We start from the raw sequence: 26,468 nt of genomic DNA on the forward strand, positions 1-26,468 counted from the left end.
ATTGAAAAACAACTACCTCACTAGAGCTTCCCTGGTGGATCAGTCCGTAAAGAATCTGCCTGCAGTGCAGGAGACCCCAGAGATGCAGGTTCAGTCCCTGAGTCAGGAAGGTCCCCTGAAGAAGGAAAAAGCAACCCACTCCAGTATGCTTGCCTGGAGATTTCCATGAACAGAGGAGCCTGGCAGGCTACAGGCCACAGGATCACTCACAATCAGACAGGACTTAGTGACTAAACCACCACCACCTCAAACTAGCAACATTTTGTTGCTATTAATAATGGCCCACATTTACTCTCCTTCCTATTGCCTATGTTGATTTCAGCACTTTTTAACTGACTGATAATTAATTGCTCAGTGATTTTAATGGAAACTTTCAAGCCCATTAATTGGCTTGGAATAATATTTAGCTATTAAAGATTTCTCTTTATAACAAGAATTGATTTTGGACTGTAACTTTTTAAGACACAAATCCAGAAGAAATGAAATGATCATTCATTCTCATAAAGGGTGGATTTTTTTCCTCGCAAAACAAGAGAAAAAAGAGAACATATTACTAAAGTAAGGAATTAATAGAAGTAGAGACAAGGAAATATATAACTTACTTATTCTTTATTATCTTTATTAGAGAAACTGATTTTTTAATGAAGTGACTAAAAGTTTCCCTAAACCAATATTAGAGAAATCCATCAAGGGAAAACACATATATATGATGGATGGATTCAGTGGACTAAATCAGCTATAGTTACTTCTACAAATTTTCCATGGATTATTTACTAGGGACCAAACTCCTGCTGGAGAAGGGATAGGCTACCCACTCCAGTATTCTTGGGCTTCCCTTGTGGCTCAGCTGGTAAAGAATCTGCCTGCAATGCAGGAAACCTGGGGTTTGATCCCTGGGTTGGGAAGATCCCATGGAGAAGGGAAAGGCTACCCACTCCAGTATTCTGGCCTGGAGAATTCCATGGACTGTATAGTCCATGGGGTTGCAGAGAGTCAGACACAACTGAGTGACTTTCACTTTCAAATACAGTCATATGATAAATAGTAGACATATTTTAAAAGCCAAAACAGTTTAAAAAACAACACAAGATGGGGGTGGGGGAAACACACTTTCTAGTAGTCTAGCTTCATAGGTATTTGCTATATAATAGACAGCAGGAGTTGTCAGCCTCTTCCCCACTGTGCTACACATGACAGTAATGTTCACGTGGAAGACACATTCCCAACACATGTTCAGATTTTAAAGACCACATCCCAAAATTGTGGGAAACGAAGTACTAAAAACATGTTTTACTCACCTAACTGTGGGTGTCAGTAACTGCTGCTCAGCAGAGCTGTATAAATAGGCTCGAACTCCAAGCTTTCCACTCAGGTAAGAATAGGACATTGCAACTAAATGCTAGCAATAGTGGTAGGAAACTTACCCTTCTTTATATTAATCTCTTTAAAAAACTAAACAGTTTGCAAATGTGAACATTTTAACTATTGTTACTAAATATCTTGGGTCTTGCCTGACTCAGTTCAGTTCAGTCACTTTGCTCGGTCATGTCTGACTCTTTGTGACCCCATGGACTGCAGCATGCCAGGCCTCCCTGTCAATCACCAACTCCCGGAAGTTACTCAAACTCATGTCCATTGAGTAGGTGATGCCACCCAACCATCTCATCCTTTGTCGTCCCCTTCTCCTTCCATCTTCAATCGTTCCCAGCATCAGGGTCTTTTCAAACGGGTCAGTTCTTCACATCAGATAGCCAAAGTACTGGAATTTGAGCTTCAGCATCAGTCTTTCCAATGAATATTTAGGACTGATTTCCTTTAGGATGGGCCGGTTGGATCTTCCTGCAGTCCAAGGGACTCTCAAGAGTCTTCTGCAACACCACAGTTCAAAAGCATCAATTCTTTGGTGCTCAGCTTTCTTTATAGTCCAACTCTCACATCCATACATGACTACTGGAAAAACCATAGCCTTGACTAGACAGACCTTTGTTGGCAAAGTGTGTCTCTGCTTTAATATGCTGTCTAGGTTGGTCATAACTTTCCTTCCAAGGAGTAAGCGTCTTTTAATTTCATGGCTGCAGTCACCATCTGCAGTGATTTTGGAGCCCAAAAAAATAAAGTCTGTCACTGCTTCCACAGTCTCCCCATCTATTTGCCATGAAATGATGGGACCAGATGCCATGATCTTCATTTTCTGAATGTTGAGTTTTAAGCCAACTTTTTCACTCTCCTCTTTCACTTTCATCAAGAGGTTCTTTAGTTCTTTAATTTCTGCCATAAGAGTGGTGTCATCTGCATATCTGAGGTTATTGCTATTTCTCCCAGCAATCTTGATTCCAGCTTGTGCTTCATCCAGTCCAGCATTTCTCATGATGTACTCTGTATAAAGTTAAATAAGCAGGGTGACAATATACAGCCTTGACATACTCCTTTCCTGACTTTGAACCAGTCTGTTGTTCCATGTCCAGTTCTAACTATTGCTTCCTGACCTGCATACAGATTTCTCAAGATGCAGGTAAGGTGGTACGGTATCCCCATCTCTTTAAGAATTTTCCACAGTTTATTGTGATCCACACAGTCAATGGGTTTGGCATAGTCAATAAGGCAGAAGTAGATGTTTTTCTGGAACTCTCTTGCTTTTCAATGATCCAGTGGATGTTGGCAATTTTATCTCTGGTTCCTCTGCCTTTTCTAAAACCAGCTTGAACATCTGGAAGTTCATGGTTCACATACTGTTGAAGTCTGGCTTGGAGAATTTTGAGCATTACTTTACTAGTGTGTGCCGATCAGGAAGCAACAGTTAGAACTGGGCATGGAACAACAGACTGGTTCCAAATAGGAAAAGGAGTATGTCAAGGCTGTATATTGTCACCCTGCTTATTTAACTTATATGCAGAGTACATCATGAGAAACCCTGGGCTGGAAGAAGCACAAGCTGGAATCAAGATTGCTGGGAAAAATAGCAATAACCTCAGATATGCAGATGACACCACCCTTATGGCAGAAAGTGAAGAGGAACTAAAAAGCCTCTTGATGAAAGTGAAAGAGTGAAAAAGTTGGCTTAAAGCTCAACATTCAGAAAACGAAGATCATGGCATCTAGTCCCATCATTTCATGGCAAATAGATGGGGAAACAGTGGAAACAGTGGCAGACTTTATTTTTTGGGGCTCCAAAATCACTGCAGATGGTGATTGCGGCCATGAAATTAAAAGACACTTACTCCTTGGAAGGAAAGTTATGACCAACCTAGATAGCATATTCTAAAGCAGAGACATTACTTTGCCAACAAAGGTCCATCTAATCAAGCCTATGGTTTTTCCAGTAGTCATGTATGGATGTGAGAGTTGGACTCTGAAGAAAGCTGAGTGCCAAAGAATTGATGCTTTTGAACTGTGGTGTTGGAGAAGACTCTTGAGAGTCCCTGGGACTGCAAGGAGATCCAGCTAGTCCATTCTGAAGGAGAGCAGTCCTGGGTGTTCATTGGAAGGACTGATGCTGAAGCTGAAACTCCAATACTTTGGCTACTTCATGTAAAGAGTTGACTCCTTGGAAAAGACCCTGATGCTGGGAAGGGTTGAGGGCAGGAGGAGAAGAGGATGACAGAGGATGAGATGGTTGGATGGCATGACTGACTCGATGGACATGAGTTTCGGTGAACTCCGGGAGTTGGTGATGGACAGGGAGGCCTGGCATGCTGTGGTTCATGGGGTCGTGGAAAGTTGGACACAACTGAGCGACTGAACTGAACTGAAGTGAAGATACTAGTGTGTGAGATGAGTGCAATTGTGCAGTAGTTTGAGCATTCTTTGGCATTGCCTTTCTTTGGGATTGGAATGAAAACTGACCTTTTCCAGTCCTGTGGCCACTGCTGAGTTTTCCAAATGTGCTGGCATATTGAGTGCAGCACTTTCACAGCATCATCATTTAGGATTTGAAACCGCTCAACTGGACTTCCTTCACCTCAACTGGAATTCCATCACCACTAGCCTGACTGCCTTACTATAAAACCTAGGCTGAAATGTCTTAAGAGGATACATCCCAAAGATTTGCTGAGTCAAAGTAGCCAAGTTCTGTTTATAATTCCATTTTAATTGTGATGCTAAAACTGTGCCTTCATCCTGAAGAACAGAAGAAAAACCTGTATACAGGTAACTCTGTGGGAAAATCTAATTAAAATTACCATTCACCACTCAGAATCATGTAAGTACTGGTAAAAATATTTCCTTTTCTAAAGCCTCTAAAATCTACCTATATATTAGTAAAGTATTGAATTTTATCTAGACCACATGACACAAAATCCTCAGAATAGGTAGTTTTAAAAACATTATTAATCAATCTAGTCCTGGCCATTTACTTGGAAAATACCATGCAGATGTGTATTAAATACAGATTTAATTTAGTCCAAAATAGCACATATGCAAAATGCATGCTTACAAAAGCAGACAATAGCTGATTAATGAGCAGCTAAGTTGCTCTGAATTCCTTGAGATGTGAAGACTGTTATTTAGGTGATGAATGCAGAACCATTTTACATTTGCAGAGCCCCTGGCTACCCAGGTCTTCCCATCGCTTCCTCCCTCACCTTGTTCATGGCTTTGTCTGGATAAGACTTTCTCCAAAAGGCTTTCTGTGTATGTCTGTGTGCTCAGTCATGTCCAACTCTTTGCAGCCCTATGGACTGCAGCCCATCAGGCTCCTTTGTCCATGCAATTTTCCAGGCAAGAATACTGGAGTGGATTGCCATTTCCTTCTCCGAGGGCTTCCTACCCCTCTCCAAAGTCGTTTCTACCATTATCCCATTCTCTTTCCCTCAACCCTCTTTAAACTGTCTTCATAACTCATAATGTATGTCACCCTGACTTTTTTTTTACATTTCTGTGTTTATTTTTTGCTTCTCTGTAGGATGTATCAAGCAGGCAGTGATCTAGTTGAATTTTCCACCTGTCACATAGTTTATGCTCAATAAATATTTATTAAGTAAACCTTTTCAAAGAATAAATGTTCTTATCCCACAAATTCAGCATTTTTATTTGTTGATCTCTCAAAAATAGGTGGTTTACTTTAAAAGGTAATGCCCCATTTCCTCAAAACAGACTTAATTGGCTTTTATGTAGTCTTGAAAAGGTCAGGTCAACTGTGGTCCCTCAACTAAATCAAACCTAAAACTTTAAAAAATTATTTTAATGATGAATTTAAAATTATACCTGAGGTCAACTTTAAAGGAAGGTGATCTGGCTGACAGGAACTCAAGGCTTGTGATACCTTTCAAGCCTTGTAATGGGTCTATCTTGAGTTGTCATTGATTTCCTGAAATCTTTGTACTTGAGCTGGGAATCCTTAATTGGCAGAGACAGCCTAATGTCCAAGGCTTCCAAATGAATGTCACTGTCTCCCTCCGGTTTCTCCCACTCTTGCTCCAAGGAGCCCTATATGGCTCCCTGGTTGTTAAGATACTCTATATAGCTTAGCAACCTGGTAGGTAACATTCCTTGGGGAAATCTGAGTTCCAGAACCTCTCCACTTATCATTCTTCTTAGAGTTCTACCTGCCCACAGCTTGACAGAGCCACTTGGCAGCAGTGAGTTTTCTCATCTTTGAATGTAAAATAGAGCTGAATCAAATGCAAGAGAAAGAACAACAGAGAGTAGAGGAAGAATTTCAATCATGTAGATAATTCTCTGCAGAATTTTGCTTAAAGAACTCGTACCATGCAGATGTAATCAAACTTAGCTCATCAAAAACCATGTAGGGAGAAAGTCTGAATGACTAAAGAATCCCAGTCATCCTGCTCGAATAATCAGGATGACCATGCCGATGACTGTTCAACAGCCTTGAAAAAGAATTGAAATGTTAATTAAAAATCATAAAGATATATTAAGTAATACAGTTAAAGTCATAAAGTTCTCTATGAAAATTAAAGATGGAATTACTATGCACACACACAAATGTACAAACATATATGTTGCTGTCAACTGTCGGGATTATATATACTGGTGCTTCCCAGTATTTTTCTTTTCAGACCACACATGACTTTTGATAGCTGAATTACTGTCTCTGAAAGCAATGTAGCTAATTCCTGAAGGACAAACACTTAATTTACAATACAAGGATAGAATTTAATACAATCTTGTTTTCTTGACTGGCCCCAAGAACTAAAGGCTCAGCATCTCTCTGCACCTATAACCCATTCAGGATTTACATATTATTTATGGGGGGTTTAAAGGATTTTCCAAGGTAATTTTTTCATTTTGAGACTTACTTTCTACCAGCTAGGGATTGGCTTTATGCAGCTAGTAGCAGAGATTATTTCTCCCTCATGTGAAAGGGTTCCGTGGTTGATAACAGTTCTATAGTGTTATTATGGACCTAGGCTTGTTCCGCATTTAGGTCCATCTTGCTTATCGTGAGGCTTCTCTTCTGGAGTTTAACTCTTATCCCAGATGGTGCCTGAAGTTCTAACCATCCAAATGGCTACTCTGTTGCCAGACATCACATCAATAATCCAGGAAGAAAAGAGGAAAGGCAGAGGGTGGGGAAGAACAGACGGGCATGAGCTAGCCATGTGCCCCTCCTGTAAGAGCCTTTCCGTGAATCCCAGGCAATAATCTGGATGTGCTGATCACTTGTAGCTGGAGCAGGAGGGTGGGGGGGAAAAGGGGGAGGTGGGGGGCACAGAAAATGTAGCTTCCTACATGCGTTCCCAAACATGAACCCCCCTCCCACGCATGTAAGAATTAAAGATATTAAAATTTAAAAAATAAAAAACTAAAAAAAAAAAAGAAAAGAAAATGTAGCTTCCTCACAGAGTACATTCCCACCCCTTTCTAAAACAGAGGCTTAGAAAACATACTTTAGGTTTATAAGCAGTCTCTACCACAGAGCCTGCCATACCTAACCCATGTGTGAGAGGTGTTTATATTCTTGTGGTTTACACCTTTCCTTAGAGAGAGACAAGCATCATCCATTAGAAGAAGATATACTTCTGGCATGTGACCATAATTCTGCTGTATTCCCTTTATGAGGACCTCTCTTCTCTCATTACCAGAAAAAATGATACATCTCACTGGGCTGGGCACAGTTTGCAGTAATTCTGTCAGAACCATGGACTGAGATGACTCTGAGGCACGGTTCAGGGCAGCTTGTGTTTCCTTGTTGCCTTGGTAACAGACAACCAGTCCAAGACACTGTTATTTTCAGCAAAGGTAGAAAATAGATGGAGAGATTTCTTGGGATATATGCATGAATCTATGAATGGTGAATAGTAATTTCTAAAACACAGGTAATCAACAGCAGGAAACTCCACAGGTTGTTCATTGTCCACGGATACTTTTGAGTATTGCCGTGGTGTGTGGCCCCCAGATTCCTGTGTTGAAGCATTCACCCCCAGCATGACTGTGTGTGGAGACAGGACCTAGAAGGAGGTAAAGTTACATGAGGTCATAACAGTGGGTCCTAAACAGCTAGGACTGGCATCCTTAGAAGAGAAGAAAGAAACACCAGAGCACTCTCTCTTTTTCTCTCTGCACATACAGAAGAAAAGTCATGTGAGGACATGGCAAGGAGGCATCCATCTACTCATCAGGAAGCGTGGTTTAACCAGGAACCAACCCAGCCAGCAACCTAATCTTAGACTTCCAGCTACTACAATGCTGAAAAAATAAACTTCTGTTGTTTAAGCCACATAATGTCAGTGGCACTACGTTATGGCAGCCATAGCAGATTCACACAGGTGTGAATATGTAGGTAACTCTTAGGTCCATTTTCTCCATGCGCAAGTTCCAAGTGGCCACATCTTGGAGCTATGAATGGATCAGGCCTATTCATTTTTATCCTCGTTTTGCATTTACTATAAAAATGTCATCAGTGTCTGATTAACTTATAAGAAGGTAATGCAAATAATTTATGAAAGGCAAAAATGCTCATTTATTTATTTATTTATTTATTTATTTTTTTCAATTTAAATTTTTAAAATTTATTTCTTTTTTTTAAATTTTTTTTAAATTTTAAAATCTTTAATTCTTACATGCATTCCCAAACATGAACCCCCCTCCCACCTCCCTCCCCATAACATCTTTCTGGGTCATCCCCATGCACCAGCCCCAAGCATGCTGCATCCTGCGTCAGACATAGACTGGCGATTCAATTCACAAAAAATGCTCATTTAAAACAATACAAAACTAAAAATTTCATCTCGTGTCTTACCCATCCAGTACTCTCTTCTGTCCATTTTGAAAGCACTGATTCAACACAATCTGCATCAAGTATCTGTAATCCCAGAAAATAGTACATATGCAAGTGTCTATAAACTGGCCCCCAAATTCTCTCTCCCTGGTGTCCATACCCTGGGGAATCTCCTTTGCTTGACTGTGGGAGCACCTGTGAATAGAATGAAGGTCACTCCTGTGATTATATTCTATGAGCTAGATGAGATTTAGAAGATATAATTAAGATCTAAAATCAGAATTGCTAAGTTGCTTCAGTCATGTCCGTCTCTCTGTGACCCCATAGACGGCAGCCCACCGTCCCTGGAATTCTCCAGGCAAGAACACTGGAGTGGGTTGCCACTTCCTTCTCCAAAATCAAAATTACTTAGAGTTTATTAAAGTCTGTTCATCAAAAGGAGATTATTTGGGATGGTTCTGAGCTAATCAGGTGAGCCCTTTAAAAGAGATTTAGGTTGAGGTACAGAGAAGGCAATGGCACCCCACTCCAGTACTCTTGCCTGTAAAGTCCCTTGGGCGGAGGAGCCTGGTAGGCTGCAGTCCATGGGGTCGCTGAGGGTTGGACACAACTGAGCGACTTCCCTTTCACTTTTCACTTTCATGCATTGGAGAAGGAAATGGCAACCCACTCCAGTGTTCTTGCCTGGAGAACCCCAGGGATGGGGGAGCCTGGTGGGCTGCCATCTATGGGGTCACACAGAGTCAGACACGACTGAAGTGACTTAGCAGGTTGAGGTAGCTCAGCTGGTAAAGAATCCGCCTGCAACACAGGAGACCCTGGTTCGACTCCTAGGTCAAGAAGATTCCCTGGAGGAGGGCATGGCAACCCACTCCAGTATTCTTGCCTGGAGAATCCCCGTGGACAGAGGAGCCTGGCAGGCTGCAGTCCATGAGGTCACAAAGAGTTGGACATGACTGAGCGACTAAGCATGTACAGACAAGAACAGACAGCTCACCTGCTGGCCTTAAAAGAAGCAAGCAGTCATGAGGTCTACAGCTGTCAGGAAGTAAGTCAGCCAACAACCGCAAGAGCTTGAAGAGGACCCCAAGCCACAGATGAAAGCCCAGCCCCAGCTGGCCCCTGGGTTGCAGTCTTATGAGACCCTGATCTGGAGATCTGGCTCAAGTTAAGCCATGCCCACACTCCCCACCCACTGTGTAACAAGAAATGTGTTAAACCAATGTCTGTCAGACCCTGAATCCAGGGCTTTTACCTGTGACTAGTGAACACTGAGTTGCTGGCAGGCCAGGGGTCTGGACTCTTCTCAGGCTGTAAGAATCACAAGTACAAGTTCTTTTGATAAGAATGCATTTGCTAAAACACAAAAGACCCCAAATAACCAGAGCAATCTTGAGAAAGAAGAATAGAGCTGGAGGAATCAACCTTCCTGACTTCAGACTATACTACAAAGCTACCGTTAGCAAGACAGTATATGATACTGGCATGAAAACAGACATAAAGACCAATGGAACAAGATAGAAAGCCCAAAAATAAACCCATGGGTACCTTATTTTTGACAAAGGAGGTAAGAATATACAACAGAGCAAAGATAGCCTCTTCAATAAGTGGTGCTGGGAAAACTGGACAGCTACTTGTTAAAAAATGAGATTAGAACCCTTGCTAACACCATACACAAAGATAAACTCAAAATGGATTAAAGACCTAAATGTAAGACCAGAAACTATAAAACTCTTAGAGGAAAACACAGGCAGAACTCTCAGTGACATATATCAAAACAAGATCTTCTATGACCCACCTTCTAGAATAATGGAAATAAAAATGAAAATAAACAAGTGGGACCTAATAAAACTTAAAAGCTTTCGCACAGCAAAGGAAACTATAAACAAGGTGAAAAGACAACCCTCCAATGGAGAAAATAATAGCAAGTGAAACAACTGATATAGGATTAATTTCAAAAACATACAAGCAGTTCATATGACTCAATACCAGAAAAACAATCAGTGCAATCAAAAGTGGGAAAAAGACCTAAACAGAAATTTCTCCAAAGAAAATATACAGATGGCTAACAAACATGAAAAGATGCTCAACATTGTTCACTATTAGAGAAATGCAAATCGAAACTACAGTGAAATATAATCCCACACCAGTCAGAATGGCTATCATCAAAAAGTCTACAAACAGTAAACGCTGGAGAGGGTATGGAGAAAAAGGAACCCTCTTGCACTGTTGGTGGGAATGTAAATTGATACAGCTACAATGGAAGACAATATGGAGATTCCTTTAAAAACTAGGATTAAACCACCATATGACCCAGCAATCCCACTCCTAGGCATATACCCTGAGGAAACCAAAATTGAAAAAGACACATGTATCCCAGTGTTCACTGCAGCACTATTTACAATAGCTAGAACATAGAAGCAACCTAGATGTCCATCGACAGATGAATGGATAAAGAAGCTGTGGTACATATACACAATGGAATATTACTCAGCCATAAAAAGGAACACATCTCTCAGTTTTAATGAGGTGGATGAACCTGGAACCTATTATACAGAGTGAAGTAAGTCAAAAAGGGAAAGAAAAATATTGTATGCTCACACATATATATGGAATCTATACAGATGGTACTGGTGAAATTTTCAGGGCAGCACTGGAGACACAGACATAGAGAACAGATTTATGGACATGACTGGCAAGGGAGGAAGGAAAGGGTGAGGTGTATGGAGAGAGTAACATGAAAACTTACATTACCATATGTAAAACAGATAGCCTATGGGAATTTGCTGTATGACTTAGGGAGGTCAAATAGGGGCTCTGTAACAACCTAGAGGGGTGGGATGGGGAGGGAGATGGGAGGGGAGGTTCAAGAGGGAGAGGGTATATATGTATATCTGTGGCTGATTCATGTTGATGTTTGGAAGAAAACAACAAAATTCTGTAAAGCAATTATCCTTCAATTAAAAAATAAAAAAAAAATTTTTAAGGGATGTATTTGCTAGCATTTGACTTTGCCGCTTACTAACTCACCACCTTCTAGCCTATATTGGGACTCAGCTCTGTCTCAACCATGCACTCTCTACCCATTGTTTACCTGCCAGTGTTTTCCTTATTGAAAAGACGTGGGAAAATTCAAGTAATTCTGCTTTCTTTATCTGCTCTTTCCCTCTAGTCTTGTTTAAGGCATACCATTAAAAGCCTTATTATTTGCTCTTAGCACTTTTTTTCAGAAAACAAGTCTGACATTATTATTTTCCCCTTTAGCTTTAAGGCACTATTATTTTTTTTTAATTTTTATTTTTACTTTATTTTACTTTACAATACTGTATTGGTTTTGCCATACATTGACATGAATCCACCACGGGTGTACATGCATTCCCAAACATGAACCCCCCTCCCACCTCCCTCCCCATAACATCTCTCTGGGTCATCCCCGTGCACCAGTCCCAAGCATGCTGTATCCTGCATTGGACATAGACAGGCGATTCGTTTCTTACATGATAGTATACATGTTTCAATGCCATTCTCCCAAATCATCCCACCCTCTCCCTCTGAGTCCAAAAGTCCGCTCTACACATCTATGTCTCTTTTGCTGTCTTGCATACAGGGTCATCATTGCCATCTTTCTAAATTCCACAAGGCACTATTCTTATAGGTCCTGAGACTTTCTTTTATGAACTTTGATTACAGGGCTCCCCTTTCCCTGGTTGCTCAAGCAGCAGTGTTTACAGCAGGACCAGTTTAATAGCCCAATGGGAAGCGACCCAAATGCCCAACAAAAATCAAGTGAATACATAAATTGGGGTGTAGCCACACAATGGAATACCACGTGGCAGTGAGAATGAATGATCTGATTACACACAACAATAGTGACGAACCTCATAAACATAGTGTTGAATGAGAGAAGACAGAATCGAAGAGTATCAGGTGCACAATCCTGTTTCCATGAAATACAGAAACAGACGAAACGAACCTCTGGAGTCCTAGTGCGCATCATGTCCTCCTTGTGACGGGAGAGTGAGAGGACAGAGCGCGGGAAGGCTCTAGGTGCCAGGAGATTCTGCTTCTGGAACTGGGAGCTGGTTACATGTGTGGGTTCAGTTTGTGAGAAGTTACTGAGCTCCACACCAATGATGTGGACACCCTACTGATGGAATATTCAGTTCAGTCGCTCAGTTGTGTCCGACTCTTTGCAACCCCATGAACCACAGCACGCCAGGCCTCCCTGTCCATCACCAACTCACACTCTATTAAAAGTTTTTTAACATGCAGTTTCCTGGGTTCCACCCCTTAGACTTATTGAGTTAAAATTCCTGGGAAGAGAACTTAGATATTGAATTTTAGGCAGGATCCCCAATCCCAGGCAATTTTAATGCCTTGTGACACCTGAGATCCACTTGTCTAGAAACCCTTAAAACAAAGGCAGAAATCTAATTCAAATTATTTTTCTAACTTAAGTGTTTATGAAATTAAAAACATCTTATTAATAGCCTTGCTAGTAACTAGTCTTCCTGGTAACATAAAAATGTAACCCAACAAAAAGTCCCAGATTGTGGCACATGTTTTGATTTCATTTGTATCAGGTTTCAGGAGCAGAGATATGGCTTTAAATTTGTGTCCGATTTTATGGCCAAAAAATGATTAATATGGATCATTAATAACTCATGTGTTGCACAGAGAACAAATTCAGGAAGGAATTGACTTGCATCATTCAGGAAAGAGCTGAGTGTTAATATAATGCTCTCCACCAACAAAGAAAGGGGGGCTTCAATTTGAACTAAAATTGAAGCAACAATATATATCAGTGTTACTTTCTTAGATGACCTCTATTATAAATTATCACAATAGCTTGTTTTATTCCCATTTTATACAAAAATAAAACATTTTTCTTTCCTATAGATTTATGTATTCCTGATACAGAATGTTCAAATGAGGGGGTCCAGACTAATAAATCTTCAGGTGAATATATATGTCTTCACCACATGCACCATAAAATTATATAAGCAGTGACTGCACTCTTCTAATCACTCACTTCTTTGGTGCCTTCAGATGTTCCCTTCATAGTTCTCTTAACCAGACAGAAAAAAAGTAATTAGAATGCAGATAAGTTCTCATGTCTAGGCAAATCTTCTGAACCATAGCTCCAAAGATTTTTAATCTGCATTTAAACTTAAGAGAACCCATTTTTAAAATTACCATAGCTGATCTGACATGTAAGAACACCTTCAAAGCTCTTTTGAGTGATGAGTGCTGGGACAGGAGGAGGGTCAAAGAAGAGGAGTCAGTACCCTTTTCAGTTCTTAAACACAGGAACTATTAGTTTTGCAATTACTGTAATAGTCTTGGGGCTTCCCTAGTGGCTCAGAAAGTAAAGAATTTGCCTGCAAAGGTGGAGACCCTGGTTTGATCTCTGCGTCAGGAACATCCCCTGGAAAAGGAAGTGACAACCCACTCCAGTATTCTTGCCTGGGAAATCCCATGGACAGAAGAGCCTGGCAGGTTACAGTCCATGGGTCACAAAGAATCGTAGCAGCCAAGAAAAGTATTATAAAGTAAGACATGGAAAATCTGTATTTATTTCTACCTTGAGATTTTTCCGCTTATTCTGACTTGGTTGCAGTTACATGGGAGGACGACATGCATGAAGACAGACAAGCAGATCCAGGATACATATCTCAGTGTGAAAGCTAGAGAGTTACAAGGTTCAGTTCAGTTCAGTTCAGTTGCTCAGTCGTGTCTGACTCTGCAACCCCATGAATTGCAGGGCGTCAGGCCTCCCTGTCCATCACCATCTCGTGGAGTTCACTCAGACTCACATCCATCGAGTCAGTGATGCCATCCAGCCATCTCATCCTCTGTAATCCCCTTCTCCTCCTGCCCCAGTACCCCCCCCCCCCACCCCCCAGCATCAGAGTCTTTTCCAATGAGTCAACTCTTCGCATGAGCTGGCCAAAGTACTAAGAGTTTTAGCTTTAGCATCAGTCCTTTCAAAGAACACCCAGGACTGATCTTTAGAATGGATTGGTTGGATCTCCTTGCAGTCCAAGGGACTCTCAAGAGTCTTCTCCAACACCACAGTTCAAAAGCATCAATTATTCAGCACTCAGCTTTCTTCACAGTCCAACTCTCACATCCATACATGACCTTTGACTAGAGGGACCTTTGTTGGCAAAGTAATGCCTCTGCTTTTGAATATGCTATCTAGGTTGGTCATAACTTTCCTTCCAAGGAGTAAGTGTCTTAATTTCATGGCAGCAATCACCATCTGCAGTGATTCTGGAGCCCAGAAAAATAAAGCCTGCCACTGTTTCCACTGTTTCCCCATCTATTTGCCATGAAGTGATGGGACCAGATGCCATGATCTTCATTTTCTGAATGTTGAGCTTTACGCCAACTTTTTCACTCTCCTCTTTCACTTTCATCAGGAGACTTTTTAGTTCCTCTTCACTTTCTGCCATAAGGGTGGTGTCATCTGCATATCTGAGGTTATTGATATTTCTCCCGGCAATCTTGATTCCAGCTTGTATTTCTTCCAGCCCAGTGTTTCTCATGATGTACTCTGCATATAAGTTAAATAAGCAGGGTGACAATATACAGCCTTGATGTACTCCTTTTCCTATTTGGAACCAGTCTGTTGTTCCATGTCCAGTTCTAACTGCTGCTTCCTAACCTGCATATAGTTTTCTCAAGAGGCACGCCAGGTGGTCTGGTATTCCCATCTCTTGAAGAATTTTCCACAGTTTGTTGTGATCCACACAGTCAAAGGCTTTGGAATAGTCAATAAAGCAGAAATAGATGTTTTTCTGGAACTCTCTTGCTTTTTCAATGATCCAATTGATGTTGTCAATTTGATCTCTGGTTCCTCTGCCTTTTCTAAAACCAGCTTGAACATCTGGAAGTTCACGGTTCATGTATTGCTGAAGCCTGGCTTGGAGAATTTTGAGCATTACTTTACTAGCATGTGAGATGAGTGCAATTGTGCAGTAGTTTGAGCATTCTTTGGCATTGCCTTTCTTTGGGATTGGAATGAAAACTGACTTTTCCAGTGCTATGGCCACTGCTGAGTTTTCCAAATTTGCTGGCATATTGAGTGCAGCACTTTCACAGCATCATCTTTCAGGATTTGAAATCGCTCAACTGGAATTCCATCACCTCCACTAGCTTTATTCATAGCGATGCTTTCTAAGGCCCACTTGACTTCACACTCCAGGATGTCTGGCTCTAGATGAGTGATCACACCATCGTGATTATCTGGGTCGTGAAGATCTTTTTTGTACAGTTCTTCTGTGTATTCTTGCCACCTCTTAATATCTTCTGCTTCTGTTAGGTCCATACCATTTCTGTCCTTTATCGAGCCCATCTTTGCATGAAATGTTCCCTTGGTATCTCTAATTTTCTTGAAGAGATCTCTAGTCTTTCCCATTCTGTTGTTTTCCTCTATTTCTTTGCATTGATTACTGAAGAAGGCTTTCTTATCTCTTCTTGCTATTCTCTTGAACTCTGCATTCAGATGCATATATCTTTCCTTTTCTCCTCTGCTTTTTGCGTCTCTTCTTTTCAAAGCTATTTGTAAGGCCTCCCCAGGCAGCCATTTTGCTTTTTGGCATTTCTTTTCCATGAGGATGGGTTGATCCCTGTCTCCTGTACAATGTCATGAACCTCATTCCATAGTTCATCAGGCACTCTATCTGTCAGATCTAGTCCCTTAGATGTATCGCTCACTTCCACTGTATAATCATAAGGGATTTGATTTAGGTCATAACTGAATGGTCTAGCTGTTTTCCCTACTTTCTTCAATTTAAGTCTGATTTTGGTAATAAGGAGCTTATGATCTGAGCCACAGTCAGCTCCTGGTCTTGTTTTTGTTGACTGTCTAGAGCTTCTCCATCTTTGGCTGCAAAGAATATAATCAATCTGATTTCAGTGTTGACCATCTGGTGATGTCCATATGTAGGGTCTTCTCTTGTGTTGTTGGAAGAGGGTGTTTGCTATGATGAGTGCATTCTCTTGGCAAAATTCTATTAGCTTTTGCCCTGCTTCCTTCCGTATTCCAAGGCCAAATTTGCCTATTACTCCAGGTGTTTTTTGACTTCCTACTTTTGCATTCCAGTCCCTATAATGAAAAGGACATCTTTTTGGGTCTTAGTTCTAAAAGGTCTTGTAGGTCTTCATAGAACCGTACAACTTCAGCTTCTTCAGTGTTACTGGCTGGGGCATAGACTTGGGTTACTGTGATACTGAATGGTTTGCTTTAGAAATGAACAGAGATCATTCTGTCATTTTTGAGATTGCATCCAAGTACTGCATTTCAGACTCTTTTGTTGACCATGATGGCTACTCCATTTTTTCTAAGGGATTTTTGCCCACAGTAGTAGATATAATGGTCATCTGAGTTAAATTCACCCATTCCAGTCTATTTTAGTTTGCTGATTCTTAGAATGTCGATGTTCACTCTTGCTATCTCCTGTTTGACCACTTCCAATTTGCCTTGACTCATGGACCTAACATTCCAGGTTACTATGCAATATTGCTCTTTCCAGCATCGGACCTTGCTTCTATCACTAGTCACATCCACAACTGGGTATTGTTTTTGCTTTGGCTCCATCCCTTCATTCTTTCTGGAGTTATTTTTCCACTGATCTCCAGTGGCATATTGGGCACCTACTGACCTGGGGAGTTCCTCTTTAGGTATCCTCATTTTGCCTTTTCATACTGTTCATGGGGTTCTCAAGGCAAGAATACTGAAGTGGTTTGCCATTCCCTTCTCCAGTGGACCACATTCTGTTAGACCTCTCCACCATGACCCGCCCGTCTTGGGTGGACCCACAGGGGCCCAAGTTACAAGGTACTCACATTCAAACAGCCAGCGACTGCATCTCTGAATTGAAGAGACTCATGGAAATAACAGAAGCCAGAATTCTCCTTTGGTCCTGCTCCAACGCATAAATAATGATCAATTAATTATGTGTGTTGAGGGATGGGTATATGTATGTGTATATGACCCACAGACATACAAATATAAACATTTAAAAATGCTATGAAAAGATAAAGTGATTAAGAACAATAAATGTTCAGTTCAGTTCAGTCACTCAGTCATGTCCGACCCTTTGCGACCCCTTGAATCGCAGCACGCCAGACCTCCCTGTCCATCAGGAACTCCTGGAGTTCACTCAGATTCACGTCCATCGAGTCCGTGATGCCATTAGCCATCTCATCCTCTGTCGTCCCCTTCTCTTCCTGCCTCCAATCCCTCCCAGCATCAGAGTCTTTTCTAATGAGTCAACTCTTCACATTAGATGGCCAAAGTACTGGAATTTCAGCTTAGCTTCATTCCCTCCAAAGGAATCCCAGGGTTGATATCCTTCAAAATGGATTGGATGATTTTATAAGTATCTGAAATATTATTTTAATAAGGTCTGTCTAGTCAAGGCTATGGTTTTCAGTGGTCTTATATGGATGTGAGAGTTGGACTGTGAAGAAAGCTGAGAACTGAAGAATTGATGCTTTTGAACTGTGGTGTTGGAGAAGACTCTTGAGAGTCCCTTGGACTGCAAGGAGATCCAACCAGTCCATCCTAAAGGAAATCAGTCCTGAATATTCATTGGAAGGACTGATGCTAAAGCTGAAACTCCAATTCTTTGGCCACATGATGTGAAGAACTGCCTCATTAGAAAAGACCCTGATGCTGAGAAAGATTGAAAGCAGGAGGAGAAGGGGACGACAGAGGATGAGATGGTTGGATGGCATCACCGACTCAATGGACATGGGTTTGGGTGGACTCTGGGAGTTTGTGATGTACAGGGAGGCCTGGCGTGCTGCCGTCCATGGGGTCACAAAGAGTCAGACAGAACTGAGTGACTGAACTGAACTAAGCAGCAGGAGGAAACAAACTACAAGTGTCTGATCTTTTTCTCTTAAAATTCTGTGTTGCTATGACAACACCCGGTTCCACCTGAACTTAACTTTTCTGAAACCTTGAGCTAACCAATTCATTTTTTTTTAATGGAAATAGTTTTCTTAAGCTATGTTAATGAAATTATATATTTGCTTTGGAACTTGCCTTTCCTCAAAATGGTTCCACCTAAGACTAACTTTTGGCTGATAGTTGCTCAACAAACCAGTATTCATATCAATTGTTTTATGGTTGGGGGATGACACACCTCCTGCCATCCTGTCTCAAAAATGCATTTTGTGGGTGAGGGGCCTGGTGAAACTCCCTCAGCCTTGAGGTGTCGCTCTTATCTGATCAATAACAGTCTAACAGCATAAAATAGCTTGCTAAAGACTAGCAAGGAGGCATTCTCCATCCCCCTTCTGATGTCTATGTCAGAATCTTTCTCTGTCCCTTTTCGCTTTAATGAAACTCTGCTACACAAAAGCTCTTGAGTGATCAAGTCTTTGGTCCTGAAGCTAAATCTTCTTCCTTACAGATCACGAATCCAACACCTTTCACCATAAGCTATCATGGTGATGGTTGTGTGATGTGAACTATTTAATGCCACTAAATTGTATATTTCAAAATGGTTAAGGTAGTAAATTTTGTTATATGTATTTTATCACAATTAAAAAATGTTTTACAATAGTGACTAGAATATGCTTTCATTGTGGTATACATAGAAAGTGCCCCCCAAATAATAAACTTTATGCCTGCTATGTCATTAAATTTCCTGAATGGAGGCCCATAATGGTCCCATTATGTCACGAGTTCCTGTCTGGGGAAAAGAAAGCATGTGGTGATATGAAATCATCACAATTTTTACAAAAGGAAAAATCTGGAATGTTTGAATCATTGTGGCTTTGTTTTCCAACTATAATTTTTTTTCCTATTCTTCCATTTAACCAAATCTGAACTATTCTCAGTAGGAGTCAAGACAACTCAAATTGTTAGCTGCATCCTGACCTTACAAACTTTCTACTTAATCTTTTTTTTTAAATTTTTTAAATTTTAAAATCTTTAATTCTTACATGCGTTCCCAAACATGACCCCCCCTCCCACCTCCCTCCCCACAACATCTCTCTGGGTCATCCCCATGCACCAGCCCCAAGCATGCTGCACCCTACGTCAGACATGGACTGGCGATTCAATTCTTACATGATAGTATACATGTTAGAATTCCCATTCTCCCAAATCATCCCACCCTCTGCCTCTCCCTCTGAGTCCAAAAGTCCATTATACACATCTGTGTCTTTTTTCCTGTCTTGCATACAGGGTCGTCATTGCCATCTTCCTAAATTCCATATATATATGTGTTAGTATACTGTATTGGTGTTCTACTTAATCTGAGCCCATGCGTAGCTACATCCCTCAATGCCATATTTGCCTCACCCCAAAATTTTCTCCAATCACTGGCAGCTTCAGACTGCAATATTTCTCCAAACTTGATCACCCTTAGATTTTTTCTCTGCATGACATCTCTAGCTAGTGTTTACCTCTGAAAAATAATATATTTTAATTGAGTTCACTAAATAAAATGATTTGTTGAACTGTATCATGCTATTAATACCTGTAATTGTAGGACATTACACATTTCTTTGCAGCATTCAGAAAATGACAATAAAAGTGAAAATTTGTGAAGAGAGGGAAGATGGAAAAAAGAAATGTATCTCACAGATTAAGCATATTCATTTTGGCTGTCTATAATTTATTTCCTACATGGCTTCTGATCTCTGTCTTAAGAGTAGAGTTCTTTATAAGTCATTAAGGAAGAATTCTAAAATCTGGAGATGTAAAATTATTAATATGCAGCTGAAGTTTTCAGCTATATTACACTGCAAGATATGAAATTATAAACTAATTATTCATTAATTCAACAAACATTTATTGAGTGTGTACTGTGCCTTCTCTGAACCAAGTTACTTCTTTCTTATAAGGTAGCACATAGGGACAGCACATTCTTGGTTTCAAAGCAAGTGGCTTTCTATAAAAGATTTCTTAGGTGCTAATTTATGCAGCAGACAGATTGTAAAACCAAATGATTTTGAGCCTGGGTCAAAATAGGCTTATGTTTCAGCTTTAATACTCCCTGTGTGATTCCGGGTCAGTTTACTTCATTGCCCAGGCTTCAGTCTTCTTATCTGTTCATTGTACACAATAAAACTCTCAGCCTCAGAAAGCTTTAGAATGGAATGTGATCATGCACAACATCTGGAACATGGCGAACATGCTAGAATTGTTTTGTTGTTTTTTTTTGTAAACACAGAAGAGTACTTTCAGTTCAGTTCAGTCCCTCAGTCGTGTTCAACTCTTTGCGACCCCATGAACTGCAGCACGCCAGGCCTCTCTATCCATCACCAACACCCAGAGTTCACTCAGACTCACGCCCATCGAGTCAGTGATGCCATCCAGCCATCTCATCTTCTGTCATCCCCTTTTCCTCCTGCCCCTAATCCCCCCCAACCCCGCCAGCATCAGAGTTTTTTCCAATGAGTCAACTCTTCGCATGAGGTGGCCAAAGTACTGGAGTTTCAGCTTTAGCATCAGTCCTTCCAAAGAACACCCAGGGCTGATCTCCTTTAGAATGGACTGGTTGGATCTCCTTGCAGTCCAAAGGACTCTCAAGAGTCTTCTCCAACACCACAGTTCAAAAACATTAATTCTTCGGCACTCAGCTTTCTTCACAGTCCAACTCTCACATCCATACATGACCACTGGAAAAATCATAGCCTTGACTAGATGGACATTTGTTGGCAAAGTAATGTCTCTGCTTTTGAATATGCTATCTAGGTTGGTCATAACTTTCCTTCCAAGGAGTAAGCGTCTTTTAATTTCATGGCTGCAATCACAATCTGCAGTGATTTTGAAGCCCCAAAAAATAAAGTCTGACACTGTTTCCCCATCTATTTCCCATGAAGTGATGGGACTGGATGCCATGATCTTCGTTTTCTGAATGTTGAGCTTTAAGCCAACTTTTTCACTCTCCTCTTTGACTTTCATCAAGAGGCTTTTTAGTTCCTCTTCTCTTTCTGCCATAAGGGTGGTGTCATCTGCATATCTGAGGTTATTGATATTTCTCCCAGTAATCTTGATTCCAGCTTGTGCTTCCTCCAGCCCAGCGTTTCTCATGATGTACTCTGCATAGCAGTTAAATAAGCAGGGTGACAATATACAGCCTTAACGTACTTCTTTTCCTATTTGGAACCAGTCTGTTACTCCATGTCCAGTTCTAACTGTTGCTTCCTAACCTGCATACAGGTTTCTCAAGAGGCTTTGCTCAAAGCACAAAGTGCCGCGCACAAGCTCTGAACCTGCTGGTCATGGCTGGGAGAGGAGAGCTTAGCGCCAGCCCTGAAATCCAGTTCCCTACCCTGCTCTGAGGCTCATCCATTTCAAACAGCCTAAAGGACATGGTGGACCTGGAGGGTATTATGCCAAGTGAAATGCATCAGGCAGAGAAAGAAAAGTACTGCATGTTACCACTTATATGTGGAATTTAGAAGATAAAGCAAGCAAATGAATTTTTAAATAAGTAATAAAATTAAAAATCAGCCTAAGGATCTCACAGTGATTCTGTTCTGGATTCCAGACTTCCCATCTCACCCCCAATATAATTACCTGGAAAACATTCTTCCTCTAGTGTGTCCAGCTGAAATGCAGCTGATATGCACAAGTTCCCCAGGATCACACAGACAGCCGGCGGCAAAACCGGTACCACGTTGAGAAGAACTGAGCGAAGAGCCGCATCAGCCTGAGAATGCTGCCAGCGCCACAAAAGTCAGACTTAAATGCGTGAGCGATTTCTCTCTCACACTTCTAGTCCCTCATCTGAGTAAGAGAGAAAACAAATGAGAAATGTTTTCTGAGTTCCTTGGGGAAATTCAGGATGGACGAGCTTACATCAGATCACCAACTAACAAAATAGCAAAGGGGAGGTGATACCATGACTTCTTCCAGTTTGTAAATCTAATTACTATCAATTCCTATCAAGTGATCTCTCTGAAGGTGAGATTCATCTCTGTTAGAACTCAAAACCAAGTGCTTCTCAACTGCTCTCCTGGCTCTGAGAAGAGCCATTTCATTCATCAGAAGTGCTATGCATTTGATATTTAAGTGTTCATTAAAAAGGTTGAAAGAGCATTGTCTGTCACTGGTATATCCGCATTAGATATTTTACAAATATTAAGAAGTTAGGGTGATAGTTTATTTCTGATTTTTGTAATTAAGGAAAAATTACTATAGTGTGTGAATAGAGAAAAGAGGGGAAATGATTATAGCTTTTTTTTTTTTTTTTAAAGACAGCTAGTTATAGAATATCTAAATTTGTCAAAGGGATATATTTGGGTGGGTTTTATTTATTTATTGGAAGGTAATAGAGGATTCAACATTGTTTTTAAAATGATGTTGCTAATCCAGCTCTCCCAATTCTCTCCTAAAAAGAGAAGTGAAATGAAGTGAAAGTTGCTCAGTCTTACAAACTCTTTGCGACCCCATATAGTCCATGGAATTCTTCAGGCCAGAATACTGGAGAGGGTAGCCTTTCCCTTCTCCAGGGGATCTTCCCAACCCAGGGATCAAACCCAGGTCTCCCACATCGCAGGCGGATTCTTTACCAGCTGAGCCACCCGGGAAACCCAATTTTCTTCTAAAGAGATTTTTATTCTCGTCACAAAGTTAAAGTGCCACATTCACCACTAGGTGGCGGCAACATGCTATTCACAGACTTGCCCATGCTCCGGTCAGCTAGGGCAGGAAGAGCTGGAATGGAAGCCTTCAGAAAGAGGAACTGCTGTGGCCATTCTATTTCCTAAACTAATAAACCATTTAGAAGGGTAAAACTCAGTGAAGACTTATGTATAGCCCTTTCGATAAGATACTCTTGATAAATTGGAACATTTGCAATAGATTGCTTCCACTAGCAAAACTGACCTTCTACATCTTGGCCTAACTGACCATGTCGAAGTCAGCAGGCTGAAAAAACACATTAAAAAAAAGAAGCAGTAGGCTGAGACTCCCCTCTCCCCCACCAGAGAATACTGAGTTTATTAATATCTGGCACTAGGACTCTATATTGGAATTGAAGAAACAACTCCCACTTATAGTCTATGACTGGTTCAGTTCAGTTCAGTTCAGTTCAGTCGCTCAGTCGTGTCTGACTCTTTGCGACCCCATGAATTGCAGCACACCAGGCCTCCCTGTCCATCAACAACTCCCGGAGTTCACTCAGACTCACGTCCATCGAGTCAGTGATGCCATCCAGCCATCTCATCCTCTGTTGTCCCCTTCTCTTCCTGTCCCCAATCCCTCCCAGCATCAGAGTCTTTTCCAATGAGTCAGCTCTTCACATGAGGTGGCCACAGTACTGGAGTTACAGCTTTAGCATCATTCCTTCCAAAGAAATCCCAGGGCTGATCTCCTTCAGAAATCCTAGGGTAAATCCTAGCCCTAAATTGTCTAATTATTTGCTTTCTTTGAAGACTGATATGATTGGTCCCTGTGTGGCTATGGAGCAGAGGAGAGTCACAGAGTACAGCAGGGTGGGGACCTCTACTCAGGGTAATACCTTGCTCCTTGAGGTGAGGCTGATAGCCCAGGCTGAATATCAGAAGCACTTGAGTAGCTTTGTGAAAATTCTAAAGCTCTGTAATACAGCCTACAGTTTGTTTTAAAAAACCTTTCCTGGTAGGTTGATGCACAGTCTGGGTTGGGAAAAAAAAAAAAAAATAGCAGTGGAGCCAGGCTTCCTACAAGACTTGTTCTGTAGCCAGAGGGTGCTGACTGTTCTTCCAGCCACCTGGTTCCTGTTCACACTGGGTTCACACAAGTCCTGAGTTTTAAGCACCTCCACCTTGGCCTGAAATGTTACAGTATTGAAGACAGACTTGACAGCTCCACTGCTGATTCATGACCAGCTGGATATTCTTTTCTTATTTTTGGCATAATAATAGTAACATAACACTTGACATTAATTGAACAGTTACATGTATTCTAACCATCCCATGAGATAGGAACTACTATTATCCCTATTTCACAGATGAAAGAACTGAGGCTTAGACAGAAGTCTGGGATACACTACAGAGCTCAGAAATGCAGAATCATGACCAGAACCCAGTTGTTTAAAACCAAAGCTTCTGTCCAGCCAAACCTTCATAATGCGTTTCTGTTAGCTATGATGGAAGGCCTCATGGAAGAACCTGATTGATGACTATAACTATACACACATGTTAAACAAAATCTAATGAAATTTGGAAGTAATAATAGTGGGAGTGTAATAACCCTTGTATTATTTCTGGCTCTAGCAGGAAATGAGCTTCCCAGGTGGCACTAGTGGTAAAGAACCCGCTACCAATGCAGGAGACATAAGAGATGTGGGTTTGATCCCTGGATCAGAAGATCCCCCGGAGGATCTTGGATCATGGCAACCCACTCCAGTATTCTTGCCTAGAGATTCCTGTGGAGAGCCACAGTCCATGCAGTCACAAAGAATCAGAGACTGCAAAATCAAGTTAGCATGCACATATGCACACTAGCAGGAAACAGATGCTACCTCCAAGCTGAATTACTGAGAAGACTTCATAGATTATAAAGTTGTGGACAGCATTTTTTTTTTTTTTAAGCAGCAAACAAGAAGTGGTCTAGTACTCTGAAGTTAGTAGGGGGAAGAGATGGGTTGTTTTTATTTTTTTTTTTAAGCAGCAAACAAGAAGTGGTCTAGTACTCTGAAGTTAGTAGGGGGAAGAGATGGGGAGTGTTTATGGAACTGAGAAAGAGAGAGGCGTGGTTACACAGAGGGGCTTCTCAACTGTAGCTCTGGCCTTTGGTAGCAGGACCCATAGGGAGGCACCTGGGGGATCAACCCTCAACCTGGCTCTGCCTTTCTTCTGCTTATGATCCCCACTTGGCCAAATCCCAACCAGAGGGCAAGAGAGTCCTTCAACTAAACCAGCTAGTGAGCCTTCCCTGAGGACAGAGCAGGAGGAGGGGGAACCTTGGAGAGTAAACAGTTTATACCTGGAAGATTTGTCTGCACTTAAACTATGTCTGTAGGCAGTTGGTTGACAAATAAGTATTACACTCCAAAATAATGATTAGCAATCAAAAATAAACAGAACTACCCTAATAACTACCTATTACAAGGTACATATTAATTGCATTATCTTTAAAACACTCCTTCAAGACATGCCTCATTTCCTGGAGCTCGGAAAACTGTGGTAACTAGGTCAAGGTTTATGGCTAGTACCCAGCCAAGCTCAGTCACTAATCCCAAAGCTATGATTTGCTTTTCCCTCTAAAACATTGAAAATGAACCAAACTGAAAATGGAGAAGGCAATGGCAAACCACTTCAGTATTCTTGCCTTTAGACTCCTATGAACAGTATGAAAAGGCAAAAAGATAAGACACAAAAGATGAACTCTCCAGATCAGTAAGTGCCCAGCATGCTACTGGAGAAGACTGGAGAAATAACACCAGAAAGAATGAAGAGATGAAACCAAAGTGAATACAATGCCCAGTTGTTGATGTGACTGCTGATGGAAGTAAAGTCTGATGCTGTAAAGAACAATATCGCACAGGAACCTGGAATGTTAGGTCCACGAATCAAAGTAAATAGGAAGTGGTCAAACAGGAGAAGGCAAAAGTGAACATTGACATTTTAGGAATCAGGGAACTAAAATGGACTGGAATGGGTGAATTTAACTCAGATGACCATTATATCTACTACTGTGGGCAAGAATCCCTTAGAAGAAATGGAGTAGCCATCATGGTCAACAAGAGAGACCAAAATTCAGTACTTAGGTGCAGTCTCAAAAACAACAGAATGATCTCTGTTCATTTCCAAGGCAAACCATTCAATACCACAGTAATTCAAGTCTATGCCCCAATCAGTAATGCTGAAGGAGCTGAAGTTGAATGGTTCTATGAGTCCCTACAAGACCTTCTAGAACTAACACCCCAAAAAGATGTCCTTTTCACTATAGGGAACTGGAATGCAAAAGTAGGAAGTCAAGAGATACCTTGAATAACAGGCAAATTTGGCCTTGGAATATGGAATGAAGCAGGGCAAAGGTTAACAGAGTTTTGCCAAGAGAACGCACTGGTCATAACTAACACTCTCTTCCAACAACACAAGAGAAGACTCTACACATGGACATCACCAGATAGTCAATACCAAAATTAGATTGATTATATTCTTTGCAGTCAAAGATGGAGAAGCTCTGTATAGTCACAAAAACAAGACTGGGAGCTGACTGTGGCTCAGGCCATGAACACCTTATTGCAAAATTCAGCTTAAATTACAGAAAGAAAGGAAAACCACTAGACCATTCAGGTATGACCTAAATCAAATCCCTTATGAT

The 26,468-nt window shown here is 41.1% G+C and overlaps 2 protein-coding genes across 16 annotated transcripts in view; one reads left to right on the top strand and one right to left on the bottom strand.

The window, feature by feature from the left end:
• Positions 1–26,468, bottom strand: part of C6H4orf17 (chromosome 6 C4orf17 homolog) — a 98,638-nt gene that overhangs the window by 22,564 nt on the left and 49,606 nt on the right. For 3 of the 15 annotated variants that reach the window (XM_060416858.1, XM_042251208.1, XM_042251217.2), the window contains exons 2-6: positions 21,732–21,941; positions 17,033–17,109; positions 9,435–9,490; positions 8,201–8,374; positions 5,706–5,828 (exon numbers count right to left, since the gene is read on the bottom strand). The exons of 1 other annotated variant lie outside the window; for it this stretch is intronic. The gene's annotated coding sequence lies outside the window, so the exon portion shown is untranslated. The remainder of the gene's footprint in view (positions 1–5,705; positions 5,829–8,200; positions 8,375–9,434; positions 9,491–17,032; positions 17,110–21,731; positions 21,942–26,468) is intronic. 11 more of the 15 variants (XM_060416855.1, XM_042251210.1, XM_060416856.1 and 8 more) reach the window with 11 other exon arrangements.
• LOC101111713 (all-trans-retinol dehydrogenase [NAD(+)] ADH7) overlaps positions 9,150–26,468 on the top strand; it is a 63,282-nt gene continuing 45,963 nt past the window's right edge. Inside the window, 1 exon segment of the mRNA XM_027970860.3 lies at positions 9,150–9,227. Coding sequence (XP_027826661.2) covers positions 9,150–9,227 — 78 coding nt within the window.

Source organism: Ovis aries, chromosome 6 (genome assembly GCF_016772045.2).
Source record: "Ovis aries strain OAR_USU_Benz2616 breed Rambouillet chromosome 6, ARS-UI_Ramb_v3.0, whole genome shotgun sequence".
Lineage (NCBI taxonomy): Eukaryota > Metazoa > Chordata > Mammalia > Artiodactyla > Bovidae > Ovis > Ovis aries.